The following is a 21,763-nucleotide window of genomic DNA, read 5'->3' as shown; positions in this document are numbered from 1 at the left end:
ACCTTCCTGGTGGCACAGAGGATAAGAATCTGTCTGCCAATGCAGGGGACACGGGTTCGCTCAAATCCCCTGTCTGGGAAGATCCCACAAGCCCCTGAGCAACTATGCCTCAGTTCGCCACGACTACTGAGCGCAGGTGCTGCAACTACTGAAGCCGGGGCATCTAGAGCCTGTGCTCCCCAACAAGAGAAGCCACCACAGTGAGAAGCCTGTGTACCGCAAGGAAGACTAGCCGCTGCTCCTTACAACCAGAGAAAGTGCGCAAAGCAAGGGACATCCGGCAAAGCCAAAGATACATAAATAGTGAACAAACAAACCATATTATAAACACTAAAAAAAAAAAAAAAGTCACACAGCTAGTGACAGGACTTTGGTTTTATTTTAGACATTCATATAATAAAATCCGTCCCCCCTCCCCCGTAGTGTATCTCTTCTAACTACTACGACCGATAGGATACAGATCAACTCCCAACATTTCTAAATTTTTCCTCAGGCTACCCTTTCGTGAATCTGGTCTTCTCCCTCAATCTCAGGCCTTGCTGCAGGCCACAGTCGCCCTCAGCATAGAGAACCTAAACCTGAAGGACTGGTACTAGGCTATAGAGCCTTTTTCGAGGGCTGAAAGGGACGGAGTTTCCAACCAACCAGTTAATTCTCGCCTTGAACGTTGTCCACTTAAGTACCCTAGCACTTTCCTCCCTACACCGAGAGCGCGTCGCCGGTGTCTCCGCGCACGCGCACGTTGCCAGTTCTGCCCACCCCGCCCCCTGGCCCCCTCCTTCGCCCGGCCTGCCAGCCCCGCCCCTAGCCCGCCTCCTGTCGCGTCCCTGACCCCAGAGCTCAGGCGGAGCTGCAGCTTTAGTCTGCGCCAACCTCAGACCTGCAAGCTCTACGTCCGCTGCGCCCGCCTGTGCTCACAGTGGTTCGAACAATGCCTTTGTCCGCTTCACAGTGTCTGCTCCGGAACCGGGTGTTTGTGGTGGGGGTTGGGATGACCAAGGTAAACAGAGCCGTGGGTCCCCGTAGGTGGGCTCCCTGCTCCGCTCAGCCTGGGTGAGGCCGCGGGAGCCCTGAGTGACCGGGAAACGGCGGGTGGGGGTGGGGTGTCAGGACTTGACGCCGTCCGTCTGTCTGCCCTTCCTACCGGAGGGCGCCACTGGCTTCCTACCGCCCAGCTCGGCTCCTTGTCTGTGAGGCATCAGAGTTGATGGGTTATGATGTTGATGTCTCTGCGGAATCATAATGGCGCAGCGTTGTTCTGAGGCTATTTTTTCCCTCCCTCTTCCCTTTTCTTCCTGGGGCGCAGTTTGTGAAGAAGACCTCAAGATGACCCAAACTCCGCACCTCCTTAGAATATGGGTGGAATCCTAAGTTGTGTGGACTTGTAACTGAGGCAAGGTTTGCCCCATACCCAAAAGGAAAGCAGGTCGTGACTGTCGCCAACCCTGCACTTTCAGGAATACTCCGTGTTGGATCCCTTCTCAGTTCCAAGCGCAGAGTAGAAATCTTAGTGATGCTCAGCGTCTTGGCACAGGTGGCAGCTTTTTTGCATCCTCCGAGCTTTGCGTTTCTCACATGGTACTCTGCTTGGTACTCGGGAGGCCAGAGGCAGCTACAATCTCATTTCTTGACATGCTCACTACGTCTGTGCTCCAGTGATGCCAAAGTACTGATAGTTTCGTCCCAAACCTTTTTATGCCTCTGTTGCCTTGCTTTCTGTTGTTTTCTCTCCTTAAGACCATTTGTCTTCACTTGGTTAACTTGCTTGTATTTTTAAGAGATCAATTCAGATCTTCTAGGAGAAGTTCTGATTCTCCTGACTGTCCCATAGAGCCCTGTACTTAACCTCTGTCTTAGTACTTTATATTTTATCCTGAAATTCTGTTTATATGTCTATATTCTTCTTTTGCATATAGCCATCTCCCAGGTTAATTAATTGCTATACCTCTAGCACTTCCAAAATGCCTTGTGCCTGAAGAGCTCAGTAAGTGTTAGTTGAACACTATTAAATGGATATGCTTTGTGACAGAGGGTTCCTATGGGAAGTTCTCTTTCTATGAAAACAGCCTTAAACTTTTAAGGTCCTGCTCTGTGTTTCATAGACAGCTATGTGTGGCAGAAGGGGCAAGGAAAATCTAGGGGATCTTTTTATAAGGGTAGTAATCCCATTCCTTTTAAAAATATTTATTTATTTGGCTGTGTCAGGTCTTAGTTGCAGCACACAGGATCTTTAGTTGTGGCATGTTGTATCTAGCTCCCCAACCAGGGATCAACCCAGGGCCTCCTGCCTTGGAAGCTCAGATTCTAAGCCACTAGACCACCAGGGAATACCTTAAAAAATTTTTAAAAGACTCCAGAGAAAAGTCAGATTATCACTGTACTCAAAGGGCAAGATTTTAATGGACTTGAGTATAGCAAGAGTATGAAAAGTTCATTGATATTCTTTTAAGTTCAACATTGCTTTTAGCCTGTCAGCAACTCCCACTTATTACGTTTTAGTCTAGTATTAAAAAAGAATATCCACAATTATCTTAAAAGGCTATTAAAGTCCTCCTCCCTTTTCTAACCACATATCTGTGTGAGGTCAGATTTGCTTCATAGACTTCAACCTAAAAAATAATGCCAAAGGTTGAATGATGAATCAGCTGTGTCAGATGTAAGAATTCACCTGCCTCTGATGAAAGCAGATATTAAAGAGAATTGCTGAAGTGCAAAACAATACCCCTCATAATTTTTCTTGGGGGGAATATAATAATTTTTAATAAAATTATTTATGTTAACATGTAATGGGTTTTTTTTTTTTTTGAGTGAATTGTTATTTTAAATGTCCTGTTATATCTGCTAATAGGGCAAATATTGGTAACTATAACCCTCATGATCAAAGTTCTGGCATCTTCAGTGGTTTTTAGGAATGTAAAGCCATCTTGAGACTGAAAAGTTTTGAGAATTACTGGTTCTAATCATTGAGTACTAAGAGCTGCTAACAACACAAAGAGAGAAAATCATATGTTCCCGGATGAAAGAGTAGACCACTACTGATAGTTTTGCCAAAGAGATAGAGTGAGCCTGCAAGATTCTGGATCCGGCTGCCAATTTGTGGGACAGGGAATAGAGGAACAGGTTGAACTGCATGATTATGCGATCTACAAAGTCCAGAGTGTGGGATACTACAGTCCCAGCAGTCTGGGTTCTTTAACAGGTGTGTTGAGAGGAAAAAAATGTAGTGGAGGGGAACCTGTAAATTAAAAGAGAATTTAAAAGACCCATAATTTTTTTTAAAGGCAAGGCTGAAATAGAGTGTCCAAGACACTTGGGTGATAGAACTACGAAATACTACAAGGAAGGCAGTTATTATAAGGATCAGGATAATGATTACTTTGGGGGTGAGGCAGGGTTGAGGTAAGGGACAGCGTGTTTAGAAGAGTGTGTGGAATGGCAAGGAAAGTTATGTTTTTTAGTTTGTGTGGTTGTTGTCAAAGATAAAGGTAGACACTAGGTAAAGTGTTAGGGCAGATTTTAATCAATAGTATGCTATTGCAAAAGTAACTATATACACATGTGAGTAGAGAAGAGGAATCAGAGAAGCTTGAATAGAATTTGGTGAAGGAGAGAATCTTTGTCAATGATTACAAGAGTGTTTGCTTAAACTTTAAAAAATGAGGCAGTTAACTCCAGGAAAAACAAAGCAAAACAAATTGCTCAGTGTAGCACATATAATCATAATATACAACCTGGTCCAATAATAAGCAACATTGTCCTAATAAGGTAAGCACTATATACTGGTTTAATTTAAAATTTGTGTTTCCACTGTATAAGGAGGATGGAGAACTGTAAGTATATGTGAGGTGGTCTAAGAGACCTAATTCTCATTGTCACTTATTGGAGACTATGATATAATTTCTTAAATTGTTAAGTCAAGAAATAATAGTATCAGAATATTTAGAAATGTGACATTTTATAAAAGAAATAACTAAAAGGATTGAAAATGGATGTTTTGGGAGCAAGTAAGACTAGTGAGTGGAGGGTAACAGATTGCTGTTTTTATTATAGGCTTTAGGGTAGGTTTTTTATTTATTTTTTGCATTTCTTAGCTGTGGACTTTCCTTTTCTTTCATTTACCTAGCTCCTACTCATCCTTAAATACCTTATTTAAATAAATATCAGTTCCTCTGGGAAGCCATTCTAGTCTGCTGAGCCTGGGTGGTTGTCTGTCCCAAATCATTCTGTACTTAGGACCTTGTTGCGTAATTGCCTGTCTTCTGTTATGTAAGTTCCCTGCAGGTACAAACTGTATATTATTTATTATCAGAGTACAGCAACACTGATAGGTACTCAGTTTGTTTTTGTTTAAATGACTAGATGAATGTATTTCTGTGGTTCTCTCTTGTGAGAGACTATAACCATACTGTTTCCTTTTATTATCTTCTATATTTCTAGTTCACAAAGCCTGGAGTGGAGAATGCAAGAGACTACCCTGACTTGGCAAAGGAAGCAGGTAAAATAGAACATTTAGATCTTTGAACACTGTAGTTTATTATGTGGTCTGTCTTGATTGTGGAGCAGCCTTGCAACCTTCACAGGAAGCTTTTTCAGGGCTAAGCAGTCTAAACTTAGGTATCAGTTGTTTAAGGGAAATTCTGGCTTCCAGAGATCAAATTGCCAACATTCAATGGATCATAGAGATCCATTCCAAAGCAAAGGAATTCCAGGAGAACATCCACTTCTGCATCATTGACTACGTGAAAGCCTTTGACTGTGTGAATCACAACAAACTGGAAAATTCTTCAAGAGATGGGAATACCAGACCACCTTATCTATCTCCTGAGAAACCTGTATGCAGGTCAAGAAGCAACAGTTAGCACCTTACATGGAACAACGGACTGGTTCAAATTGGGAAAGGAGCTTGACAAGGCTATTTATTGTCACCCTGTTTATTTAACTTATATGCAGGATATATCATGGGAAATGCCAGGCTGAATGAATCATAAGCTGAAGTGAACAGTGCCAGGAGGAATATCAACAACCTCATATATGCAGATGATACCACTCTAATGGCAGAAAATGAAGAGGAACTAATACATGTAAATCTATGGCTGATTCATGTCAATGTATGACAAAAACCACTACAATCTTATAAAGTAATTAGCCTCCAACTAATAAAAATGAATGAAAAAAAAAAAGAGGAACTAAAGAGCCTCTTGATGAGGGTGAAAGAGGCGAGTGAAAAAGCTGGCTTAAAACTCAGCATTCAAAAACTAAGATCAAGGAATCCGATCCCATCACTTCATGGCAAATAGAAGGGGAAAAAGTACAAGCAGTGACAGATTTTATTTTCTTGGGCTCCAAAAATCACTGCGGATGGTCACTGCAGCCATGGAATCAAAAGACGCTTGCTCCTTGGAAGGAAAGCTATGACAATTGTAGGCAGCATATTAAAAAGCAGAGACATTGCTTTGCTGGCAAAGGTCTGTATAGATGAAGCTATGGTTTTTTCCAATAGTCATATATGGATGTGAGTGTGAGACCATAAAGAAGGCTCAGCGCTGAAGAATTGGTGCTTTCAAACTGTGGTGCTGGAGAAGACTCTTGAGAGTCCCTTGGGACAGCAAGGAGCTGAAACCAGTCAATCCTAAAATAAATCAACCCTGAATGTTCATTGGAAGGACTGATGCCGAAGCTCCAAAACTTTGGCCACCTGATATGAAGGGCTGACTCACTGGAAAAGACCCTGGTGCTGGGAAAGATGGAAGGCAAACGGAGAAGAGGGCGGCAGAGGATGAGATGGTTAGATAACATCACTGACTCAAGGGACATGAATTTGAGCAAACTCTGGGAGATAGTGAGGGACAGGGAATCCTGGCATAGTGCAGCCCATGGGGTCACAGAGTTGGACGTGATTTAGCAACTGAACAACAAAGGCTTCCTGCACATGGAGAACTTGGAAACTTCGTGGTCCCATGAAGTTGTTTAGGAACAGTCGTCTCCTGTGAAGCCTTCCCCTTCCTCCTTTCCCTGTCAGATTGTTGCCAGGCAACCCAGACAAGATTATTGTCATTTTTCATTAAACACTCCCTGTCTATCCAAGTAAGTACCTTGTGCACTCAGTGTTCATAAATTAGATTTCATTTCAACTCCATTATACAGCTCTGTGTTTATTATACAGGGAATCAGAGCATCTCTGTCCCCCAGAAGGAAGTTTGTGAGATTTGATTAGCTGATGTTGATTCTCTAGGTATACAATATTCATTCAGTGTTTATCGTTTGGTTGTTAAATCTTCTCCTCTTGACTGTTGTCTCCAAACAGCTTCTACTTTTCTTTGAAATAGGAAATGCTTTAATCAATTTTTCTGTGTATTTTTTGTTCTATTTCTTTGTTAGTTAAAAGTGGTTACTATAATAATATATGGGTAGAATATTTTGATTATAAGATGGTAATGTTGAGATGAAGTTATTAAGTTTGAATTTACCTCTGGAATTGTCTAATAACAAGAAATTCAGCTTGATTGCCTCTGTTTGCTGATTACAATTTTCTTCTTTTACAGACTTTATTAGGAAAATGAACTCAATTTAAAAAAAGGAATTTTATGTAGAATATACTTTTAAAACTTAGCTTTGTTTTTATAAAACCCCTTGGTTCCAACTGTGAGAAGTGAGAGGGAGGTGAGAAGTGCAAAAGGGTGACTCTGTTCACATATCTCATGTAGTTCTAGGTGAGTATGTTCACCTTCAGCCTACATCAGTCGTGTTTAGCTGAACATGTATCTAAGCATGACTTGGCGGGGAAGCCCCTGAGATACTATAAATGATTTTGTACTCAGCCCTCTGGACTTAACTTGTCAGCTGTGGTGCTGAGGCAAGAGAATTGGTTTAACCAAAGTCTTACCCTCTAATTCTCCAAACTGGTTTTAGGAGGGGGTTCTGCTACCTTCCCCGCCCTCATTGTTTCCTAAATGCATAGTGTGGAGGGAAGCACGACCAGCAGTATTGTGTCCTGTCACATTGTTTACAGACTTCTTACTCTTTACACAGTCCTGCCCTTCCTCTTTCCCTCAGAGAAAGGTTAGGAATCCCTCTGCAGCTAAATGCAAAGTGGTAAAACAACACCATGTAACTCTCTGAAACTGTTTCAAATATTAATAGTTACTTCTGTGCTTCCTTTGTTTTCTAATCCCTTGAACATTTTTACTGAATGATGATTTAAATCTGAAAATATATGAAGACAACCTGGTGTTAGGAGAAAATGTTCAACAAATATTAAGGAGTGCATCCCGGGCACTTGGAAAGATTCAGTCAAAGTCTGGTGTACAGATATCAGAGCCTTTGCCCTCTAGTATGGAAAATAAGGCAAGTTCCCATACATGGTGAATAGACCATGGGAGGTGCAAGATGCTTTGGCCACTTAGAGGAGGGTCAGAGCACAGGCTCAAACTTATACCTTTTCACCATAACTCATTCTCTCCTACTAATTATAAGAGCAATGCATGTTATTTATTGGAACATAGAAATATATAATAATGCAAACAAAATTTGTAACCCAGGCCTTGCTACTGTTAACACCTTGGTGTGTTCTCTTTTAATATTTTTTTTTCTATGGCTCCCTGGGATCTTATTCTAAATGCAGTTTTGTATCATGATTTCTAAAACTTATTATTATAAGCTTTTCTCCTGTCACTTAAAACTGAAAAAAATTAAATTTACATGTTTCTTTGTATATTTATGCCATAATTAAAATTTTTTTAAAGTTGTTTATTTTTAATTGAAGGATAATTGCTTTACAGTGTTGTTGGTTTCTGTCACACATCAGCATGAATCAGCCATAGGTATACACATGTCCGCTCCCTCTTGAACTTCCCTTCCCCCTCCATTCTATCCCACCTGGCTAGGTTGTCACAGAATACCAGGCTGAAATCCCTGTGCTATATAGCAGCTTCCTGTTAGCTATCTGTGTTACACACAGTTACGTACATGTTTCAATACTACTGTCCATTCGTCTGACCCTCTCCTTTCCTCACTGTGCCCAGAAGTCTACTCTCTGTGTTTGGGTCTCTATTCCTGTCCTGCAAATAGGTTCGTCAGTATCATTTTTCTAAATTCCATATATATACACATTTATACACTATATTTGTTTTTCTGACTTACTTCACTCTGTATAACAGTATGCTATCATTTTTGTTGTATATTTGCTTTACAGCTTTTTGATATTTTAGAAGAATTATAGTGAACATCTTGCTGAACACACATATTTGTTCTCATCACTGGTTATTTTTGAGGACAAAGCCTAGAGGTAGACTCATTGGAGCAATGAATATAAACAGTTTTATCAGTCTTGTCAGATTATTTTTCTGACCATTATTAGTTTTACTGGGAGCATATGAAAATGCTCTTTTTTTTTTGCTCATACATTAAACAGGAAAAGAAAACTGGTCTGACTAAACCAATCCCATGGTCAATCATACATATATCCTCTTAAGTTAAAAAATCTTTAAAGTGATACATTCATTTGGTTAGAACGAACACACGCACACACACACACACACACAAACACACATACACACAGATGGTTTATACTTCCCAGACCTCTTCTGGGGCAACTTCTTTTAACTGTCCTGGCTTTAGTTCTTCTGGTGGTTATCTCCCTATCTCTAAATTCTCTTTCCACCACAATTGTTCTCATTTTTGATTTATCAGTCTTAGATACCTGTTTGCTTTTCACTATGGTAGATGAGGATTTAGGTCAACATTTTCTGTAGCTTCCACTCTCCTCTTCTTAGTTTATTTTCATAATTTTTCTCAATTCCTCCAGTGGTCATTTCTACACCTTTGTGTAGCTTCCTTGAAGCTTCTTTTCTTGTTCCATAGAGTCATCTCTTGATGCTGGTTTTGTAAGATGACCATGTGAGTGCTCCCACAGTTCCCCTCCTCAGCACTGACATTCTATCCTATTTTGCCCTCTAGATGAGTGATAGAGCGACAGAAATGAATAAGATACCTTGCCATTAAGGAGCTTTAAGACTCTTGGGGTTTAATATATTTATAGTTAGGTGTACAGTTAGAATAGGAAATGTTAAATATCAAGAAGGTGGTGTGAAAAAGTATTACAATAGCTTAGAGGAAGAAATGATAACTTTAAAAAAAATTAATTTATTTTTTATTGAAGGATAATTGCTTTACAGAATTTTGCTGTTTTCTGTCAAATCTCAACATGAATCAGCCATAGGTATACATATATCCCCTCCCTCTTGAAGCTCCCTCCAAATGATAACTTTTGAAAGGTAAGATAACTTCTGAAAGGCTGAGATGATTTGATGAAAGATTTTCATTTGAATTGATCCCTGGGTTGAGAAGATCCCCTGGAGGAGGAAATGGCAACCCACTCCAGATTATCTCCTGGAAAAATCCCATAGACAAGTGTTGGGAGGATCCTGGCGGGCTACAGTACATGGGGTCACAGAGAGTCAGACACAAACCGCAACTGAACAAACTAGAGTTAGAGAGCGACTAAACAGCAACAACACTCTAGAGTTAGATTTACTCTGGGAAAACTCTAAACTTATTTTTACTCACTTAAAGCGCTATGTGATAAAACTTTTTTGTTTTTATAGGCCAGAAGGCTTTGGCGGATGCACAGATCCCTTATTCTGCAGTGGAGCAGGCATGTATTGGCTATGTTTATGGTACGTGGAGACTATATATTCTAAAAGTTGTTCACCTAAGTCTGTCATCAACTACATAAACAATACAGAGGAATTTGTGAATTTTAACCCTCAAAACTCAGAATTCAGGGTCTTATTTTCATTATTTTTAGAATTTCCTTATGTGTCAGCCTAGTTTAGTACACACATATATTTTGCCATTATTGTGTTGCCAATAAAGGGGACAAATTTAAAACACTTACCTTTAAAAGAGAAAAAATTACTCATGTAAAAATTACTACCATGAAAAAGTAATTATTTTTCAGATGAGAAATTTTTGTTTTTTGTTGTCTTGAAATTTGTTTTTATTGATTTTTGTGTCTAATAAAATGTTTTCCATATTTTTTTTTCTGATTAGAAAACTTTTTTTTCTGATTAGAAAAATGTTGCATGTAAAAGCACAAGAAAAAAATGTTACCTGTAATCTCATTATCCGTATGTTATTACCATTAATTTTTTGGTGTAAATCCTTCAGTGAGTATGAATGCATGTGAATGCATTATGAATGAATTATTTATACACACATAATTGCCTTATAAATTTAGGTCCTAGTTACATACATTTTGGTGACCTGTTTTTCTCATTTTTGTGTATCCAGTTTTTCCCATGTGGTTCAGTTTTCTTTCACATTATCATTAACATTTTTCAGTTTTTTTTTCTGGAATAGATTAAATATTCACATGGTATAAAAATACAAGAAAAAGGTGGATGGTTATATAGTGGAAAGTTTCACTCTGAATCCTGTCTCCTTGTCTGTGGTTCCCTTTGCTGATGATTTCACTCATTTCTTTTTTTTTTTAATTGAAGTGTATTTGATTTAAAATATTGTGTTAGTTTGACATGTACAGGAAAGTGATTCAGTTACATATATATATTTTCAGATTATTTTACTTTATAGGTTATTATAGATGTTGAATATTGTTCCCTATGTTACACAGTAAATACTTGTTACCTATTTTGTGTATAGTAGTGCCATGTACATTAATTTTTAATCTACCTTTTCATAGGTAATTTATGCATATAAAAGTAAATGTATGAGAGTGTATAAATACCCCTCCCTTTCTTTTGTTGGACACATGGTAGCATAAATACATACTATTTTGTATTTTACTTTTTTTTTAAACTTAGTAGTTCTTCGTGACTATTCCAGTTATTTCATAAAGAGTTTCCTTGGTCTCTTTTAATGATAGCATAGTGTTCCATTGAATAGATATATCATGATTTGTTTAATTGACCCTCTTTTAATAGCCATTTAGAATATTCTTAGGCTTTTTACACATTTTAAATTATTTCATGATATGTTAGTCTTGAGGATTTACTACAGTTTATTTAGCAGTAGAAATGATATCGTATTTGTTGACATTTTAAATTATTTAGTTATAAAAGAATATAGTAAGCATTCCTGTAGATGATCTTTATGTGTATCTGTGATTATGTTTTTGAGATTTCAAGGTATCAAGAGAATTCTTAAAGGGAAATTTACTAGTTCAAAGAGATGCACAGTGTATTTATGAATAGGAGGTCCTGAATCTTGCTGTTTTCCTTGAAGACTTCTAGAGCATCTGTATCTTCAGGTGTTTCCATCATGCTGCTCCAGCTTGTCTGCCTTGGCGGCCATGTTACTTGGGAAAGAGAATCAAATGTGTATTCCACTTGGATTATTATTTTTCTGGAATACCCTGGCATGCAGAATCTTTTAACTTTTTGAAATTTTGATATGAAGAGAAAAATCAAGGCCTTTTGATCAGTTAGTTTTAACAGATTTATTCAGTTCAGTTCCATTTAGTCGCTCAGTTGTGTCCGACTCTTTGTGATACCATGGGCTGCAGCATGCCAGGCCTCCCCGTACATCACCAACTCTCGGAGTTTACTCAAACTCATGACCATTGAGTCGGTGATGCCATCCAACCATCTCATCCTCTGTTGTCCCCTCCTCCCGCCTTCAATCTTTGCCAGCATCAGGGTCTTTTCCAGTGAGTCAGTTCTTTGCATCAGGTGGCCAGAGTATTAGAGTTTCAGCTTCAGCATCAGTCCTTCCAATGAACATTCAGGACTGATCTCCTTTAGGATGGACTGGTTGAATCTCCTTGCAGTCCAAGGGATTCTCAAGAGTCTTCTCCAACAACACAGTTCAAAAGCATCAATTCTTCAAATTCTTCAGTGCTCAACTTTCTTTATGGTCCAACTCTGACATCCATGCATGACTACTGGAAAAGCCATAGCTTTGACTAGATAGACCTTTGCTGGCAAGGTAATGTCTGTGCTTTTTAATATGCTGTCTAGGTTGGTCATAACATTTCTTCCAAGGAGCAAGCGTCTTTTAATTTCATGGCTGCAGTCACCATCTGCAGTGATTTAGGAGCCCAAGAAAATAAAGACTGTCACTGTTTCCATTGCTTCCCCATCTATTTGCCATGAAGTGATGGGACCAGATACCATGATCTTAGTTTTCTGAATGTTGCATTTTAAGCCAGCTTTTTCACTCTCCTCTTTTTCTTTCATCAAGAAGCTCTTTAGTTCCTCTTTGCTTTCTGCCATAAGGGTGTCATCTGCATATCTGAGGTATTTCTCCTGGCAATCTTGATTCCAGCTTGTGCTTCATCCAGCCCAGGATTTCTCATGATGTACTATGCATATAAATTAAATAAGCAGGATGACAGTATACACCCTTGATGTACTCCTTTCCCGATTTGGAACCAGTGTGTTGTTCCATGTCCAGTTCTAACTGTTGCTTCTTGACCTGCATACAGATTTCTCAGGAGGCAGGTCAGGTGGTCTGGTATTCCCATCTCTTTCAGAATTTTCCACAGTTTGTTGTGATCCACACAGTCAAAGACTTTGGCATAATCAGTAAATCAGAAGTAGATGTTTTTCTGGAACTCTCTTGCTTTTTTGATGATCCAGTGGATGTTGGCAATTTGATCTCTGGTTCCTCTGCCTTTTCTAAATCCAGATTGAAGCATCTGGAAGTTCACAGTTCATGTATTGCTGAAGCCTGACTTGGAGAATTTTGTGCATTACTTTGCTAGCGTGTGAGATGAGTGCAATGTGCGGTAGTGTGAGATTCTTTGGCATTGCCTTTCTTTGGGATTGGAATGAAAACTGACCTTTTCCAGTCCTGTGGCCACTGTGAGTTTTCCAAGTTTGCTGGCATATTGAGTGCAGCACTTTCACAGCATCATCTTTTAGGATTTGAAATAGCTCAACTGGAATTCCATCACCTCCACTAGCTTTGTTTGTAGTGATGCTTTCTAAGGCCCACTTGACTTCACATTCCAGGATGTCTGGCTCTAGGTGAGTGATCATACCATCATGATTATCTGGGTCATGAAGATCTTTTTTGTATAGTTCTTCTGTGTATTCTTGCCACCTCTTCTTAATATCATATGCCTCTGTTAGGTCCTTACCATTTCTGTCCTTTATTGAGCCCATCTTTGCATGAAATGTTCCCTTGGTATCTCTAATTTTCTTGAAGAGATCTCTTGTCTTTCTCATTCTGTTGTTTTCCTCTATTTTTTTGCATTGATCACTGAGGAAGGCTTTCTTATCTCTCCTTGCTATTCTTTGGAACTCTGCATTCAAATGGGCCTAATCTTTCCTTTTCTCCTTTGCCTTTTGCTTCTCTTCTTTTCACAGCTATTTGTAAGGCCACCTCAGACAACCATTTTGCCTTTTTGCATTTCTTTTTCTTGGGGATGGTCTTGATCACTGCCTCCTGTACAATGTAATGAACCTCTGTCCATAGTTCTTCATGTACTCTGTCTATCAGATCTAATCCCTTGAATCTATTTGTCACTTCCACTGTATAATCATAAGGATTTGATTTAGGTCATACCTGTATGGTCTAGTGGTTTTTCCTACTTTCTTCAATTTAAGTCTGAATTTGGCAATAAGGAGTTCATGATCTGAGCTGTAGTCAGCTCCTGGTCTTGTTTTTGCTTACTGTATACAGCTTCTCCATCTTTGGTGGCAAAGAATATAATCAGTATGATTTCGGTAATGACCATCTGGTGAAGTCCATGTGCAGAGTCTTCTTTTGTGTTTTTGGATGACAGTGTTATGACCAGTGCATTCTCTTGGCAAAACTCTATTAGCCTTTGCCCTGCTTCATTCTGTACTCCAAGGCCAAATTTGCCTGATACTCCAGAGATTTATGTCTGATAAATTTACATGAAATATTGCTTCCTTTATCATGTAACCCTACCCAGATTGAGTTGTTTGCTGTTACTTGGTCATTTCTCTACTTTCCTACCTCTGTGTTATGTAAATAACGTGCATATATATACTGTGTTTTGAGAATTTTTGTATTTGCAGAATAAGTGGTGCTTCATGCTGAAACTGTTTCTGAGTAAGATGTCCATGTTTTATGTTAGACAAAGGCATAATACTAGAAAAATATAATGTATTATATTGCTTTACAGCTCCATAATTCTCATGTTGCATAGATAATTTTCTGTTTTCTATGTAGGTGACTCTGCCAGTGGGCAGAGGGCTATCTATCATGGTTTGGGACTGACTGGAATTCCTATAATCAACGTCAACAATAACTGTTCTACTGGCTCAACTGCTTTGTTTGTGGCCCGGCAACTGGTTCAGGGTGGTGAGAAGTGCCTATTTGTCTAGTGTACTTAAATAGATGTGGGGTTATTGCCTTTCTTTTATGATGTCTCCATACGACCATCAGAGGGATTGCTTTTTTTTTTTTTTTAGAGGGATTGCTTTTTAATGTATTTTTTTTTAAATAAAAATTGTATTGATATATACTTTATATAGCACAAAAGTGTAGAATTCAGTGTCTTTAGTATGTTCCCAGGTTTATGCAACTATCAGCACTGTTTGATCTTAGAACATTTGTATCACCCGCAGAAGAGAGCTGTACCTGTTAGCGGTCACTTCCCATTTCTCCCTCCCCACAACCCTTGGCAACCACTAATTTACTTTCTGTCTCTATGGATTTACATATTCTGAACATTATATAAATGGAATCCTATATTATATGACCTTTTATGGCTTTTTTCACTTACCAGAATATTTTCACAGTTTGTTCATGTTTTAGCATGTATCAGTACTGCATTCTTTTTTGTGGCCAAATAGTAATCCATTGTATGAATATACCACATTTTGTTTACCCATTATCAGTTGATGTACACTGTGCTATTTCTACTTTTTGGCTATTATGAATAACCCTGCTATAAGCATTTGTGTACAACTTTTTTGTGGCCATATGTTTTCAGTTCTCTTGGGTATATATCATAGTCTGTATTTCCAAATGTTCTAGGCTCCTTCATTAGGCCTTTTATTCTTTCTTCTGATTGTTGATTATTACTCTGCTACTTGGTGTTTTAATTTTTGGAGCTTTATAATGTTTCACTGTTGGATACTAGTAGCCCTTGTGCCCCCTACCTTGGTTTTTTTCTTTTTTTAAAGAAAAATTTTGGCAGTCCTGCTTGTTTTGCTGTTCATTTGAACTTTAACATCATTTTTAGATGCCCCCTCTTTCCAAAAATAGTTCTGTTGAGATTTTGATCAAGATTCTTTAAAATTTTTTTAAATTTTATTTAATGTTTAAAAATTCACAATTCGCTATTTGTATCTGTTCTTCACTGGAACATATTTCCACATTAATAAAAAGTTTTATTAACACTCAAAATCAAAGGAAGAAGTATATACTTTATTGATTTTTCCTCGTATCTAGAGGTGTATAAGAATTTTCTCTGTAATTTTTCACTTATTACAAATTTTATAGGACTACACTATGTTTTTACATTTTGTGTACATCAACATAATTGTTTAAATAGAAGTGTTTAAGGGTATTTTGTTCGAGTCAAGAAATTTAATTTTTCAAGATAATTACATTTTCTTTCAAGGTCTGGCAGATTGTGTCTTGGCTCTTGGGTTTGAGAAGATGGAAAAGGGACCCCTTGCAGTAAGCGTGAGTCTCATTTTTGTTTTGGAATTGTTATAACACTATGAGAAAACTTTGCCCTTCTGACTGCCATAAATAGAGCTTGCAAAAGCTGAAAAATGAGATTGTATATGCATGCATGCACACGTGCTGTGTCACTCAGTTATGTCCAACTTTTTGCGACCCCATGAATTGTAGCCTGCCTGTCAGGCTCCTCTGTCCGTGGAATTTTCCAGGCAGGAATACTGGAGTGGCTTGCCACTTTCTCCTCCAGGGAATCTTCCTGACCCAGAGATCAAACCCTCATCTCCTGGGTTTTCTGCATTGGCAGGTGGATTCTTACTGTGCCACCTGAGAAGACCATATGTATGCAAAGATCGTGGTAATTTAGACAGTAAAGAATCTTAAGAGTTAATTTTGCTCAACACCTTTATTTTGTGAAACTTATGTTCAGACAGGTTAGATGATTGAATCTGAGATGGACCTATGTATTTAATTTGAAACATTCAAATTTTATTCATTCATTGAAAAATTAATTCCATTCAACAGACTGAAGAGTGTCAATAAAGTTTGGGACTTCTGTTTTCCATAATGGCAAGTCAGGTTTTTAAATCATTTCTCCTAATGATCACAACTAAAATATTTGAATGGAATAGAAATAAGATACCCTGAAGACACTGAAGAACTAACAGGAGAGGAACTAATGGTGAATGCTAGAAAATTAAGATCAGCATTAGAAGTTATTTTTGCCTCAGAGGCCTTTGATCAGGAAACCTTGAGCTTCCATTTTGATGGCCCCCTAGGATGAAGGGGAAAGTAGTCGAAGCTCAGGTGCTCCGAAGATCAGAAGTTTAATACCCACTCTCCACGTTTAACTGGGTGGACTCTGTAGGGATAAACCTTTTAGGTAAGGGTGAACACAAAGTAAAACTTCCCCCCTCCCCTATATCCTCTTTTCCCCACCTTCAGGAGATTATAGGGAGAATTGCCTTGGCAGTGAGCAGAGCAAGGGAGAAGAAAAGAGGACAAAATAACCAGAAAACCTTTCACTGAGAATTAAGAAACCAAAGGCCATTTTCATGTGGGACTGCTGCCAAAATGCTCGTTTACCTGGGTGGTGAAAGAAACATCAGGCTATGAATTGAGTCTGGACTTAGGCTCAGTCGGTAAAGAATCCGCCTGCAATGTGCGAGACCTGGCTTCAATCCCTGTGTTGGGAAGATCTCCTGGAGGAGGGCATGACAACCCACTCCAGTATTCTTGTCTGGAGAATCCCCATGGACTGAGGAGTTTGGTGGGTTACAGTCCATGTGGTTGCGCGGAGTTGGACACAACTGAGCAACGAAGTACAGCACGGCACATGAATTGAGTCTAAATTGGTTCCAGATTGGTACCAATTATGTTCTACCATTAAGTTGCACTTAACAGAAGCAACTGCAAATTTTCTTGTGGAGGAAAGCATCTTCTAGGCTTTGAGAACTCTTCAAGTAAGTTTTCAAGGACCTACAATTAAAGATAACCTCGTTAAAGAAACGAGGCACCATATTTGAGGACCAGGAGAAAGAAGGAAGAGTAAAAAGTGATCTCTGCAGACCTCTAAAGCTGGATACATTGGCTACAGATTTAGGCATACTTACTATGTTTAAAAAAAAGACAAGCTTGAAAATACCTCAGGGGTATAAGAAACTACAAAAAGGGATATTGTAGGCTTTGGAAAAGTACCAAATAGGATTTATAGAATAAAAATGAAATATTTAAAATTGAAAATTCAAAAGATGGGTTTGATAGCCAATTATACATGATCAAAAGAGAATTTCTAGTGAAACAGGACTAGAAGTAATTATTTAGAGTACACTATAGAAAGAAAAAAGATTGAAAATAGGCAGAAAGTTATGATATATGGAGAACAGTGTGATAAGTTTTAATAAATGGGTAATTGGAATTAATCGGGAGAAGTGGTGAGAGAGAAAATAGGGCACAGGCATTTTGTCTATCTTTTCTGAAAATTAGTTGTTAGTTTCATTTATCTTTTTAATTTTCTTTTCAGCCTCTCTTTCATTTATTTCCTCTCTAATCTTTGTTATTTTCTTCCTTCTAATGATTTTAGGCTTTGGTTATTCTTTTTTTCTAGTTTCTTGAGTGAAAAGTTAAGTCGTTTATTTGAGATCTTTCTTGTTCTTAATGTAAGCATTGTTATGAATATCCCTCTTAGGACTGCTTTTACGGCATCCCACAAATTTTGGTGTATTGTATTTCCATTTTTGTTTGTCTCAGGGTACTTTATGATTTCTTCTTTGACTTATTGGTTGTACAGTAGCATGTTGTTTGATATCCACATATTTGAATTTTATAGTTTTCTTCTTGTAATTGTTTTCTGCTTTTAAACCACAGTGGTTGGAAAAGATGCTTTCTATGATTTCAGTCTTAAATTTATTAAGATTTGTTTGTGGCCTAACATATGGTCTATCCTGGAGAACATTTTGTGTGTGCTTGAGAAGAATGTGTATTCTGTTGATTTTGAACAGAATGTTCTGCAAGTCTTTGCCAAGTCTATGTAATATAGTATCTTGTTTAAGGCTGGTGTTTCCTTATTGATTTTCTGTCTAAATGATCTGTTTATTGATGAAAGTTGAGTATTAAAATCTCCTACTATTATTGTATTGCTATCTATTTCCCTCTTTAGATCTGTTAATATTTGCTTTATGTATTTAGGTGCTGCTATGTTGGGTGCACAAATATTTACAAATGTTATACCCTCTTTTTGTGCTGACTCATTTATCATTGTATAATGACCTTCTTCCGACTCGATGGGCATGAGTTTGAGTAAACTCCGGGAGTTTGTGATAGACAGGGAGGCCTGGTGTGCTGCGATTCATGGGGTCACAAAGAGTTGGACGTGACTGAGCGACTGAACTGAACTGGACTGAACTGAACTGAATGACCTTCTTTGTCTCTTAGTACAGTCTTTGTCCTAAAGTCTATTTTGTCTGATGTAAGTACAGTCAACCCTTGAACAATACAAGTTTAAATTGCATGGTTCCACTTTTACATGGATTATTTTCCAGTAGCAAATACTACAAGTACTACAGTTGGTTGAATTTACTGATATGGAACCGAAGATATGGAAGAGCCATGGATATGGAGGAATTGTACATATAAATTATATATTATATGCAGACTGTAAATTATATGCAGCTTTTCAACTGCATGGAGGGTCAGTGCCCCGACACTCACGTTGTTCAAAGTTCATCACTATATATCTACCGTAGCTTGGTTTTGGTTTACAGGTGCATGGAATATCATTTTCCATCCCTTCACCTTTAGTCAGTGTGTATCCTTACATCTCAAGTGAGTCTCTTACAGGCTGCATGTAGTTAGGTGTTTTTTAAAACTCTGTTATTAACTGTGTGTCTTTTGATTGGAGAATTTAGTCCATTTACATTTAAGGTATTATTGTTAAGTATAGACTTACTGCCATTTTGTTAATAATTTTCTGGTTATTTTGTAGGGTATAGGTATTATTTGAAGAGATAATGGTTAGCATATACCTTGGACTGGCAAAGGACACTAATCTATAGACTGAAAGTCCAGTGACTCCAAAGTAGAATAAATAGAAACTCATACAGACATGTCACAGTGAACTGCAGAACAAAAGAAAAAAAAAGCAATACAAAAGCAAAGAGAATAGTGGGGTTTAATATCTTTGTTTTTGGGCCACACTGCATGGCTTGTGGTATCTTAGTTCTCCAACCAAAGATTGAACTTTGGTCATCAGCAGTAAAACACAGATTCCTAACCACTGGACTGCCAGGGAATTCTCTTTTAGTATCTTCTTTGTATGGAGACTATTAGTACAACACAGGTTATAGACGTTTGTTTTGTGTATCTATGGATATTGCGTTTGGACTCATTAGCTGTAGAATATTTTTACCTTCTATTTGTGAAAAAGTAATTAGAAAATTATTAAATGAGTGTTTTAAGCAATTTGAAGCAACTTGTAAACGAATTTTTTGACAATTTAAAGACTAAGGGTCTATAAGTTTGGTTATTGACATCATTTTAAAGAGTTATATTTTAGTTAAGAGTTTCCTTGGTGGCTCAGTGGTAAAGAATCTGCCTGCTAATGTAGGAGATGCTAGTTCAATCCCTGGTACAGGAAGATCCCCTGGAGAAGGAAATGGAAATCCGCTTTGGTATTCTTCCCTGGGTATCCCACAGACAGAGCCTGGTGGGCTACAGTCCTTGAGGTCACAAAGGGTCGGATATGACTTCGAGACACCCACCCACCACCATTTTAGTTAAGCCATAGTCTCTTGATCTTAAAAGTAGTCTTAATTTTAGTAATAATCATTTGGTAATGGTTTCTACTTTTTAGTTTTGTTTCTCCAGTGTTAAATATATAATTTCTTATATATATATATATAAGAACTCGCAAGAGGGGAGTTGTTTCTTTAATTATATACTTGATGATTCTTTAAAATATGAATATCTAGTAATTGATCTCTCTGGTAAATTCAGATTTCCCTATAGAAGGTGCTACAATATAAAGATAGAATCTTTGTTAGAAAATAAGTTAAAGACTTAGCCTTTCACTTGGGATTATATTGTTAACCTAATGCATGAGATCAATCTCATTCAATTTTCTGTGTTCGAACATTAAAGGACCTCTACCCCATATTAATTTAAATCCATGTAATATTATCTCTTAGAATCAAAGGAGTGGCTGGAACATCACAGGCTCTCCAATCGACAGAGTCTATTTCCCATTTTCCCTTAGAGAGCATTTTAAGAAAATGGTTTAAGCTAAGTTGGGTCTTAAATATAATTAAGGTATAGTAACAATTTTTTTTTTTGTTTTTGGTGGTGTGGTGTAGGTTTTGGGATGTTAGTTCCCCAACCAGGGATTGAACCCAGGCCCTTGGCAGTGAAAACGTGGAGTCCTAACCACTGGACCGAGAGGGAATTCCCTAAAATTGCCATATAATAAATAAGAATAATAATAAAATGAAGGTAATTAATGATACCCCTGGAGGAGGAAATGGCAACCAACTCAAGTATTCTTACCTGGAGAATTCCATGGACACAGGAGCCTGCAGGCTGCAGTCCATGGGGTCACAAAAAATCAGACACAACCAAGCACATACACACACAATTAAAGATCAAGGAAGACAAGTTGTTTCTGGTTATGGGATAAAACATCATAAGCCAAGTCATGAATGTTGGAATGAATATAGTATGTTCAGGGGACAGTTTGAAAAACTGGATTGCAGGGTGACAACAAGAAAAGATGCAAAATAAGATGGTTAGGTGATTGGCTAACAGAGGTACTTAATCTTTATGTCACATGATAAATAGATGTTTTTCTTTCATAGTTAATGGTAGGTACCTTGATAACTTTTATTAAAACTAGAAAATAGTAAAACTCATCCACAGTCCAGTAATTTTTAAAAAGTATATGTGTTAAAAGTCATTTTCTGGGACTTCCCTGCTGGCCCAGTGGTTAAGACTCTGAGCTCCCCATGCAGGGGGCCCAAGTTTGATCCCTGGTCAGGGAACTAGATCCCACATGCTGCAACTAAGACCTGGTGCAGCCAAATAAATGAATAAATATTTTTAAAAAAAGTCATTTTCTGCTTGTTTAACATTGTTCAAAAGTATATATGTTAAAAGTAATTTTCTGCTTGTTTAATCCTGTTCTTCCGAGGTAACCAGTGTATTTATATGTCCTTTCTTTTTTCCATATTTATACAGATATCTAAATATATTCATATACTATACTACACACACATACATATTAACAATGTTAAAAAAATTTGACATGTATGTGAAGAAGATAAAAAATTTTATACATATTGCTTTTTCACATTACAAATGGACAGCTTTCCTGGTTCGAACATATTGATCAACTTCCTTATTTTTTTAAGAAATTATTATATTTTTTAATTGAAGGATAATTGCTTCACAGAATTTTGTTGTTTTCTGTCAGACATCAAATGAATGACAAACTTCCTTATTTTTTAACAGCTGCCTAGTGTCCCTTTTCATGGGTGTAAAGTTTTCAATTGATCTCTTCTGCTTTTCTGGTTAGATGGTTTACTTTTAATTTTATATGTGTTTTGTTTTTTGTTTTGCTGTTATAGTGCTCCAGTCAGCATTTTTGTACATA

The 21,763-nt window shown here is 37.8% G+C and overlaps 1 protein-coding gene across 3 annotated transcripts in view; it reads left to right on the top strand.

Moving 5' to 3' along the window:
• Positions 1 to 840: 840 nt before the first annotated feature.
• Positions 841 to 21,763, top strand: part of LOC122677962 (sterol carrier protein 2) — a 103,030-nt gene continuing 82,107 nt past the window's right edge. For all 3 annotated transcript variants that reach the window (XM_043878304.1, XM_043878303.1, XM_043878305.1), the window contains exons 1-5: positions 841 to 1,000; positions 4,438 to 4,495; positions 9,603 to 9,674; positions 14,161 to 14,292; positions 15,560 to 15,624. In XM_043878304.1, coding sequence (XP_043734239.1) covers positions 932 to 1,000; positions 4,438 to 4,495; positions 9,603 to 9,674; positions 14,161 to 14,292; positions 15,560 to 15,624 — 396 coding nt within the window. In that variant the 5' untranslated portion in view covers positions 841 to 931. The remainder of the gene's footprint in view (positions 1,001 to 4,437; positions 4,496 to 9,602; positions 9,675 to 14,160; positions 14,293 to 15,559; positions 15,625 to 21,763) is intronic.

This window comes from Cervus elaphus, chromosome 20, assembly GCF_910594005.1.
Source record: "Cervus elaphus chromosome 20, mCerEla1.1, whole genome shotgun sequence".
NCBI lineage: Eukaryota > Metazoa > Chordata > Mammalia > Artiodactyla > Cervidae > Cervus > Cervus elaphus.
Note: the sequence above shows the minus strand (reverse complement) of the source record. Positions and strands in the feature narration are given on the sequence as shown.